General features: G+C 43.4%; 1 protein-coding gene across 1 annotated transcript in view; it reads left to right on the plus strand.

The window, feature by feature from the left end:
- Window positions 1-10,624, plus strand: part of cdh13 (cadherin 13, H-cadherin (heart)) — a 285,157-nt gene extending 274,533 nt beyond the window's left edge. The window contains exon 15 of the mRNA XM_034588673.1: window positions 8,985-10,624. Coding sequence (XP_034444564.1) covers window positions 8,985-8,992 — 8 coding nt within the window. The 3' untranslated portion in view covers window positions 8,993-10,624. The remainder of the gene's footprint in view (window positions 1-8,984) is intronic.
- The last annotated feature ends 332 nt before the right edge of the window (window positions 10,625-10,956 follow it).

Consider the following 10,956-nt stretch of genomic DNA (forward strand, 5'->3'; position numbering starts at 1 on the left):
TAAAGATTGAGTTGGTTTAGGTTAGGTTAAGGGTTAGGCAAGTAGTTACTATGGTTAGAGTCTTCAGGCAATCATTGTAAGTCAATGTAATGTCCTCTAAAGTCATTGAGACACGACTGTGTGTGTGCGCGTTAGTATGTGTGTGTGCGTGTGCGTGCGTGCGTGTGTGCGTGCATGCTTTTGTGTGTGTACGGAGTGCGTGTGCGTGTCTGTGTTGGGAATCTCAGACAGTATTACAACTCGGCAGAGGGTTCACCAATTCTGTCGCAGTACATCTTCACCCACACACACACACACACACACACACCCACACACACCCACACAGACACACACACGAGTGCTCAGAGAGATGACTCCTGCTCGAGCTGATCACACAGACCTGTGCTGGGGGACAGATAGAGGGGACTGATCACTGCAGTGTATAGTCAGATAGTCTGACAGAGAGGATCCTGTTTCAATTCCCTTATCTCCGAGCTGAACTCTGACCTTCCAGGCGAGAGATGAAGGGAAGAAAAATGGAAAGAGCCAGAGGGAAAGGATGGGGGAAAGGAGACGAGAATAAAGGTGTGGAGATTAAACTCTCCTGTTTTGTTCTGTTTTTTTTCTTTCGCCCACCGGGCTCCAGGCGTACAGTGAGCGAGCCGTAGTTTTCTTAATTTCTCTGGCTCCCTGCGTCTGTATCTCTCCTCCCTCGCCCTCCTCCTACTTCCTTTCTCTCTTAGTCCCCAAATCTGTCACCTAGAAAATACTATAAAAACAGTATATACTATATATAGCTAATATTTTTCTGGGTAATGCTGAAGAGATTTTCATTCAACATAACTAAGGGAACACATTTGCAGCATCAATGCACCTGATTCATTTCCACCTCATCATAGACTCCAGGCCACTAAATAGTAATTTGCTGTTTACATGGTTAAGTTTAAAGCATTTGATTTGTTGAAAGCTGAAACAGCCAACGCTGTCTTGAAGCATGAGAGAGTGATAATCAGCTTCATGTCCAAACCAATCATACGAGCAGATTCATTTTTAAGTTGCACATCCGAACGATTTTTTAAAAATTGCAGCATTTACCAATTTTCCTCAGAATTCATGAGTAGTTCAGACCTCAATGTTAGAGCCATATGGCCTCTAGCATTTATATTCTGTTCAATGTGTTTTGTCATTGAGATTCAGTGTCTTTTACACGGTTAGCATACAGTAGTTGTTAAACGTACTATATATATAACTTCGGCCACAAGGGGTCTCTCAATCAAAACCATAACAAAAGAGCTAGTTTGATGATGTCATGAAGCAGCGCGGGATCATGGGAGTTGTTGTCTTTACCACAATTGCTGATGAAAATTTAACGAACACAACTCGTGCAAATCTTGTTCACGAATGAGATAACGTTTTATTTAAGTTACGCATCAAATGCCAAAGAATAATAGGGTTAGGGTTACGGGAAAAAGAAGCTAACTGGCTAGCAGTGTGTTTTGGTCGGGTAAACCAGATGTGACAGAGTTAAAAGTGACCAAAATCTCGAGTTGCCTTGAATAGAACCGGGGTTTTTCTCTGGGTTTGAACATTGTTGGATTTTAGAGAATGTACAGTAAGTACACAAGTCAACAAAATGTAGGTGTTTTTAGAGCAATACATCCACAAGAGGGCAGCGATAAGTCAAGTTTTTCTGACGATAACAAACATGGCAACGATGGTGGAGGTTTAGAAAACATACCTCTTGCTTGTCAGTTGAATGGTTTGGAATTGGACTAACTTAGGATAGGAATCGTTAACGTTTTTAAATATTTAAACCAAAACCTTCCCTGACCTTAAGCAAGCTTAATTTGTTGTGATCTATTATGCACATGTTTGTTCTCCATGTCGGGAGTTGCGTAACTCAAGAACGAGAACTGCATGTAGTTGTTCTTTGCCTCCTCTGTGTGAGCACTAAACCCTCCAGAGGACACGATCTACAGTCTCAGCAGCAGTTGGCATTTTGTGTATTGTGTGTGTGTGTGTGTGTCTGTGTGTGTGTGTGTGTACTGTGAGGTAATATATTTCCGCGTATGTGTCTGTTGATTTATTCCGAGCGAGGCTTATGAAGAGAGAAAAGATTACTATAAACAGAAAATCCATCCCAACAAGTACTTCACTTGCATATTCCATCGGAAAAGTCATAATTTCCTAAAAACAACTGAAGTGATTCGCATTTGTATATTTTCTACAAACGTATGCGAGACAGCGAGAGGAAGATCAATCTACGAGTCTCCATGAAATGATACTTGAATCGAGAGAACTGATGAATGGAGAAAGAAAACTGGATCACCCCTCCGCCCGCTGACAGATTTTTCTCTTGTTGCATGCATCTCCCGGAAGCCGGGAGAATTTAAATGATGTGTGGGTCATGACGCCTGCTTCTTGATATGTTGTTGCTGTCACTGGCCTCAGCCTGAATCGCACCTTTCCACACATCTCCCCCCCCCCGCGAAAGCCTCCACACCTTTTCCCCACCGACTCGTTCTCCGTAGCAACACAGGCAGGAGTGGAGCCACATCCTCGCTTGCTTCCTGTCCTCGCTCTCGGCCGTGTAGAACTCCGCTGGGGTTGCGTTTCAGACCCTTAAATAATGTATGTAACCCTGTGCGGCAGAGAGGGGGGGCGAGCGTGAGCCGGTGTGTGCAGAGTGCCGACATATACTGTGTCTTCTAATGCTTACGAGACTTTTGTTTGCTGTTGCAGGCTTGGCGGCTAAATCCCAGGGCTTTGCAGGGGCCTACTTTCACTCCCCTCCATTTTAAGCCCGTCTTTTGTGATCAGGGTGCCAAAGACTCTCACACACACACACACACACACACATCCACTACACACCCACACACAGTCATACTTAAAGGCAAACGCATACACACTCAGATCACGGGTGTTAAATGTCCATGTGAAACCACATTTTTCACCTGGGATAAGACGTCCTAATTGGGCGGGTGCACAAACAAAAAAGACGGCTACTCATAAGAGGGATTCCTGCATTTAGATGAAACTACAAGCAGGAATTCTCTGGCTTTAGCTGCCACCACAGCTCACAGGTGGCAAACCAACACAGATGACCACACTGCCACCTATCAGTGCACATGTGAACTGATGAGCAGTACATGCCTCTCTCTGCAGCAGCTCAAAATTAAATCCTCAAACTTGATGACGTGTGGCTGGAGGCTAAAAAGTTGTAAATAATGTGTATTTGGACATTGCTGGAATTAGGTTCGTGCTTATAGTGGCTGTGTGTGAATTAGGCTCATGACGGATGTGAAAAGGATAAAGAAAATCTCTGTGATAGTGCTGCTGATGCTCGTACCGGTATTTCTACTTCGAATACATATATATATATAAGCATCCTGCATTGGGCCGGCTTCATCCAACATAATGCTTAACTCAGAAAAGTCCACACAAGCTCAAACCTCTTGCTAAAATCTGCAGGATTATGGCTTTCGGCTGCAGATCTGTTGCGATGTATTGCAGAGACATGCTCCTCTCTCCCTTTTTCCTCTGTAACTTCAGCAAGAGGAATAATGTAGTTCTAGGCGTAAAGAAGAGAGAGAGGGAGAGAAAGAGAGAGAGAGGGGGCGGGGTGGAGTCAAAACAAAGCATTTACCATCAAACACAACAAACAACTCCCTGCCCACATGCCACTAATTTACCTCCATCCTCCCGGGGGTTTGAGTCCGCACCATTCCTCCTCTCTGATCCCTCGCTACGCTCTGACAGCTACTTTTCCCTCTTCCTTCTGCGGCTCTACACTAATCCCCTCTCGGCTACAGCGACGGCATGTTTAGGGGCTTATTTACTCTTGTAAAAATGACTGTTTTTTTCACAGCTGGTGCCAGAGTGATGCGTTGGGTGTAGAGGGGGATGTTCGTGGCCTCAGATCAAACTGTGAAGGATTTTTGATCTTTGAACTGAGACGTGAAAAGTCGCTCACACTAGAAAGAGCCATTTTCATCGGATTCATGAACGAAGTATTCCTTTGGCACCGAACAATTTGAACATCAGTGTTAATACGTAAAACTGTATGTTCAGCCACATTAAGGAGCCAGGAATGTTTCATATTTGCTCTCGTGAAATGTGAATTATTTGTTGATCATTAGCAAGTGAAGCTTCAAGGCGTTATGAATTGTTTATGAATATAAAGTTGCCGCACCAGACTGCACTCATGTCTTACTCATATATTATGGATAAATCGTGTCGGTACATCTGTTAAACAGTTACTCTGGGATGTTCAGGGACTGCTCAGCCCCCAATTTGAAGTTGTCAAGAGATATAACTGTGGAGGAAAAAGCAATCTGATGCCTTAAGGATTAAGTAACATGGATGAACAGATACATCTGATTTCCAACCTCTGGCCATTTGAAGCCTTTGAGAAAACCTTTCATATTTACACATGTCAAATAGACAATTTACTTTAATACTGAGGCACCATTAATGTGCTTCTTGACTGTAACGTCTGTTAAAGTCCATTAATCTTTTCCCTCCCCCTTCTGTGCATTTCGCTCATTTCAATGTTTCTATGGCAACAAATGTTATAGTTCTTATCATTAAGCTTTCACAACTGGTTCGTTTGCAGCAAAAAAAGCAGCTCATTACTAAACGTCCCTCAATCCTGGGGGGAGCAGACGAGTCACAATCAGCTGTTTGGAGGAAAGACCACAGAAGAGAAACTGTTGTATCTGTTTACAACCAAATACACTCGTGTTGTTTTAGTAAAAATACTCCAAAGGCATTTTGAATCCCACATGAGGATCTGTTGACTGCAACGTGCCTCAAAACTACATTTTAATCCAAATGTAAACGCTTTGGTAGTTTTACCATCAAAACAAACAGGATTAGAACATATTAGCAACATTTCCCTCCTTCCTGCAGGGATGAGAGTGGGTGAGGGACAGGTCGCCAGCGTATTGCGTGGCCAACCTATAGAGACCAACTTAATGATAGACCCCTGGCCAAACCGGGATTCAAACCTGGAACATTCTTGCTGCGAGGTGACAATGACATTTTGGTGTGCAACAGTACTAAGAGCCTATGAGTATATCGTATTACAGTGAGAGTACATTAATGTATATTCTGTACTCTGTATGCTGAGTGATTTGAGAAGCTTTAAAACTCTCTGGCTCTTCATCATCATTTGTCTGGTTCAGTTATTACCTCTCTGTGTTGTCAGGGTCGGCCTGACAGTCTCCATCTTCTTCTCCAACGCTTCCTCTTCGTGCCGCAACGCCGCAGTTTTGTCGTCTCGCAGCCGTGACATACCTGGGCTAATCATCTGTCACCCTCCGCCCCGCTCAGCAATTAGAACGGCGGGGAAACAGTAACTGTTCCCTCCAGTGTCCCGTCTGACTCTGCCTCGCCTCCTGCAGCTTGTTAAATCCAAATTTTACACATTAAGCTGATGCCTTTTACCCACAGAGACTTACATTAAGTAACAACAAAAAGATACGTCGGCATCGTTGAATGTCTGTCAGGTCACTGGTACACACGGTGAAAGGAAGTTTGATATATTCCTTCGCGTCTGGTGCTGTGAAATGGAAATAGGTGGATTTTCTTGTGTTTTTCATGCAGTGCTGGAATACGAGAGAGGAATGAAATGGTTGTTTATATTTACATGTGCGTGTAAACACAAACTTTAGCTCGTGAATACTGTGTATGGGACCTTTTCCAACCAGTAGACGGATGTGAAAACATTGTGTTGGGTGTGATAAAATGTCATATCCATTATTATTTATTTCGGGAACCTCATTCTGCAGAGAATAAAAGTTTAAGATTTTTCCGACTTGAACCACAACAGCCAGTGCGAGAGCGAAGCAGCTCACTGTGCTGCCAAGCAACGACAAACATTCACGCTTCTGTTGACAGATATTATAACAGTCATTTAAATCTCACCTGAAAATAATAACGGTTTTCTCAGCCAGACTCGTTTCGCCTTCTGCTTTTGATCGTCGCCATTAGAGGAAGTTATCGCTCCACGCCAATCTCCATTTTGTCCACATCATGAGGAACATGTGTTGGTGCGTCACTGTCTCTGGAGCAAAAATCTTAATTATATCTTGTAGTGTGTGATGCGCCATAATATCTGCGATGATTCTCCTCATGCTCATGACTCGACTTTGTTTGAAAATTGGTTCGATTTTTAAAACTCCTGTCGTCTGAGCGGTATCAGGGAGCTAATGTCCTTTTCAGGGGACTCGAGCTCCATTTAGCTCCCAAGTAATTCGAACCATGTCTGAACTCAAAGGTTTATACGGATCAACAATAAGCATCTGACAGACATCCCTTTGTGAGTCACTATGGGAACACAGTGTGGTTTTCAGACCTTGTTCTGCTTCCTGTAACATAAAGTGACTCATTCCCAACCCATAGTGATTATATTCTGTTCATCCCTCTCTGTCTCGCTCCCTCTTCTTCCTACTCACTTCCCCCTTTCATCTGACCCAAGAGTTCATCTCCTGTGTCGGTGCGAGAGCTGAGGTGAATTGATTCTGGGATGTATTTTCATGTCCAGGCCTTGACTTTTTAGCCAGAGGGGCAGAAATTCCACTTTTTTTTTTTATATCCACTTCTTCATGTGAGGTGAAACATGGCTGCCAGAGTTTTTTTTTTTTGCAACCACAAAAATAGAGTGTTCCTCCACTTTTATTTCCTTTTTTATGGAACACTCAGGCCTGACTCTTCTGAAAGGGCGAAGAAAAAAAACATTAGTGAAATAAAAATCAATCAGCTCCAACCGACCCCCCTGCTCCGTTCCCCTCCACCCTATTAGATATTCACCCCCCATTCAGGCAAGCTTCGATCGCCTCAGAATTTTCTGAAGTGTGTAGTCCAATTCATTTCTGAATGTCTCGGAAAATTATGGTTCACATTCCTCAAGACCGCTCCCGGATCTCATAGAGAGAAAAGTGGAGCGAGAGATGGAGGGAGGCAGAGACGGCGGAGGATAAAGACAGAAAAGAACACAGAGAGACATATTGGCATGTCAACAGTCGAATCGCATGACGGGCACGTCTGAATGATACCGACTGCCAACTTATTACAGAGAGCACACGAGAGCTGTGACCACAGCTGAGGGAGAAACAGTGCAGCCCACTCACGCGCTCACAATAGGACTGAGGAGAACAGCAAAGCCTTTGGAAACAAACAGTAGCTATGACAAATTGCAACCTCCTCCAAATTGGTTGTTTTACACCACATTTTGCTGCATGCACGTTGCTAGATTAGCAATAAAAGGCGAGGCTTTAAGGAAAGCCTGTTAAGTAGAGCGGACTGCTTATGGTGCACCTGATCTGTTCTCCACTGGAACCATTGCATCTGTGGACGGAGGAGTTGTACTCAACCAGTCACAGTCTTTACATCAGAGTACAACAGGAGTTTCGATACATTTTCGCTTAATTGCCCAGCCTTAAAATATAATATATAGTAGAGTAGTATTTTTTTGCCTGACAAGTACAATTGTTTTTCAGCACATCACTGTATCTCAGCAGAAAATGCAAATTTAAATTAAATTAATTATGAAGAATCTGGAAATCCATTTCTTCTGCGAGGGCTCATTATGAACTGTTACACAAAAAGTGGATTAGAGGGGTGAGAGCTGAGAATTAGTTTTTTTTTTTGCTCCAGTGATTTAAAATTCTCTCGTTCTGTTAATCTAGACACAGAAACAGAGAATCTGTGCCGTGTGATCCTCTGAGGCACAAAAGGTCTCGGCGTTGATTGCCCGACCTTGATTTGCCTTTAACTCTCCACAGCTCACTTGTGAACTGTGCAGTAAATGCAGTGAAGTGCTCGTATCCACAGTGAAGCGCAATTTGAATTTAATAGAAGCTCGGTGACCTTTCGCCGAACTCGCGGTGAACATTTTTTTAGTAATAACCGGACCCACCTTTGTAACCACATTTAAATAATTTCCGTTTTGCTCCACTTCTGCACTTGCTTCGTCCTTAAGTGGAGTTTAAGGACGAAGCAGAGGCCCCAGAGCGCTTCATCTAATCCAGTCACATCAGAAAACAGATGTGGGAAAAAAGACATGATGAGAAGAGAGAGGGAGGGAGGGAGGGAGGGAGGGAGCAAAATGACGAGCAGGAGGGAGGAGGGTTTCTGTCAAATGCTCAGCCATCTCCAAACATGTCAGAAATAGAGAGCAGACTGGGAGGGAGATGGCTGGCAGAGAGGCAATCAATAAACTCTCACATTTCATACTGCAGCGTGTGTGTGTGTCCCTGCTGTGAGTATTTATGTGTGTTTTTTTGTATCAACTTTCGAAGGCGGCTCGTTGTAAGCAATTCCACCAGACTGATGAGACAAACTGTCACATTACCACAGACTTTACCTTACACTTCTTCTCTTTTTCTTTTTTTTTTAACCCTTTACACGTATTCAAACCTCTGGAGCAACACGGCATCGGTGCAAATGTGACATATGTTCTGCAACGCTTCCACGCTCGCAGGCTCTTGTAGAGATCACAGCCGTGTGAATAGAAACAGATTGTCCTCTCCGAAAAAATAAGTGGCGAGTTCAGTCCGGGCTAATTTGCTGAGCACATGGCCGTATTCCCTGCTTCCTGCGCTACCATAAACTGAACTGGTACTGGAGTAAAAATTTAAGTATTCGAAAAGTACCTGTCATTAGCCCGTTCATCTTCACAGTGGACTCTGCAGAAAGAGGCTCCTGATGATAAATCAGGAACACGCTGCACCTCGACGTGAGCCGGAGTCGCTCAGGGCTCGACACAGTCTCGTGGTCGCACCGTCACATTAAAGACAATTAGTTGCTGCAGCCTAAAAAGTGAATGATTGTAACTGATCTGCTCTGTCCTCACTGGGTCTTTAATGACGCAGTTACCATCACTTGTCCTGTGTGATTGATTGCAGTTGATCGATGACCTTGACTTTACACTGTCCTCTCTCCCTTTTTCCTCTCCTCTCTTTCCCCTTCCTCCTCTTCCTCTTCTTCCCCGGACCTCCCAGGCCTGTAGATTCTGCTGAAACCTCTCGTAGTCCTTTTCGCAACACTGAAAAGCAACGACTGTCTCCCCCTCGCAACCCAGGCTTAGGAGAGAAGAAGAAGAAGAAGATGATGATGATGATGATGATGATGATGATGATGATGATGATGATGAAAAAGAAGAAGAAGAAGAAGAAGCGAGAAGACGTCTTCTCACCACGACAAATCAAACAAGAAAATACACACAATCCCCCTCCGGCACGATCGCCGAACAAAACACTGCTCTGTGTTTCACTGTCTCACTTCATCCTCCCGCCACTCTCATGTGCTTCTCTTCATCTTTTCTTTTCTTTTTGCATCCGTCATGGCCCACGTCAGTCTCGTCTCCCCTCATCTCTTCTTTTTTTTTTTTACTCTATTTTGACGTTTACTGTCTCTCCTCTCTTCAACTTCTCCGCCCGGCATTGATTATTCCCTTTCGAACGCACCATTACACTGGCAGACAAGCACTGCGTGTCGGCAGCGTTCATTGCAACATCCCACCTCCGTAGGAGATACTTGAAACAACGTGTATATTGATATTGTAACGAAACAAAAGCTGTAAATCTGTCTCATGTTCAAAACACACCGTTTTTTCTGAATCTTCTTCCCCCATTTCCAGCTTTCTTTTTTCTCCTCCTTCCCTTTTTTTCTCATCATAACTACCTCTCTTTCCCTGCCCCATCGTTCACTTCACTTCCCCCCCCCCCCCCCCCCCAATTTGCCTCTCCGTCCCCCCGTCCCCCCCCGTCTCCCTATCGACTGCTCTCTGTCTCTCGGTGGGCCAGGAAAACACTGCGGAGGCTGAGCTACCGTCCTGGTCGGGGAAGAGCATCGACTTTTTGATGTGTTCTTTTCTTCTCTCGTCACAGACTGTGTTTGATCTCGTTTCCCTCTTTAAGTGGAAAGAACTGAGTCTGTTTTCTTTGTCTGCAGTGGTTGTGGTCTTTTAGGACAAGGTGGTAGCCATAAGCCTTCAAAAGTCTGAAACTCTCCGGAGTCGTTTCTTCGATTTGCTTCTGTTTTTATTGCATTAGTTGTCATGGAGTTGAAAACAGTATATCTTTATAGTAACGGTGTAAACCCCGCCCCCCCCCCCCCCAAAAAAAAATTACTATTATATAAATATTTTATTTTTTACCATTGTATAAATATACAGTAATGATTAACTTATGTACTTTGATTGCAAGTTCTTTGGTCACCCACACGGTTAGTAAATAAAAAAAGAAGAACCCTTTTCTGTGGATTTTAGGCAATATTTCTAATGCTATTGATGTGTTGACTATTTTACTGTAACATGTTCTATTTTTCTTATGTTTGATTGTTTTTTTTACTTTTAAAACCTGTGATTATTTGAGTCTGTTTTTCGATGACTTCCACGTGTTTTAGGTTTCGATTTCTGTCTCCCATCGGTTCTGCCCTCTCCTGTTCTCGCTCTATCGCTCATCACCAGTCACGAGAAGATGTGTAAGAAGAAAACAAAAGGCCGTGGTTTCGGTGGATAGTCTCGCTTTTTTCTCTAGCGCTCATGTGGAAGGCCACCTTAAAGAAAAATTGACATTTTGAATGAGTTACGTCTGTCTTTTGCACTAATTTAATAAAGCCGTTACTGAAAATTCCCACAGCGCTGGTTTGCAGATTGTGTTTCCTGAAGTTGCCTTCGTTCCTGCAGTGAAAGAAGTTGTGCAGATATTCGTTACCACGGGGAAACGTTTAAATATGAACAAGTCAAGTCTAATAGTCACTTACAGTCATAGTTTAACCCGTGTGCCTCAACTTAAATAAGAGGATTGATACCTTTTCATATTTGTCTGTCAAACGTGGATTTACAGCTTAGAAAAGGTTTGTTTAGCCCAGTGTAACTATTAGCAACACACAAACCTCTGTAATCATATTTTTAATAATACATGTTAATAAAGGGCCTTTCAGATGTTGCATCTCAAAATGTGAAAAACA

This window comes from Hippoglossus hippoglossus, chromosome 6, assembly GCF_009819705.1.
Source record: "Hippoglossus hippoglossus isolate fHipHip1 chromosome 6, fHipHip1.pri, whole genome shotgun sequence".
Classification (NCBI taxonomy): Eukaryota; Metazoa; Chordata; class Actinopteri; order Pleuronectiformes; family Pleuronectidae; genus Hippoglossus; species Hippoglossus hippoglossus.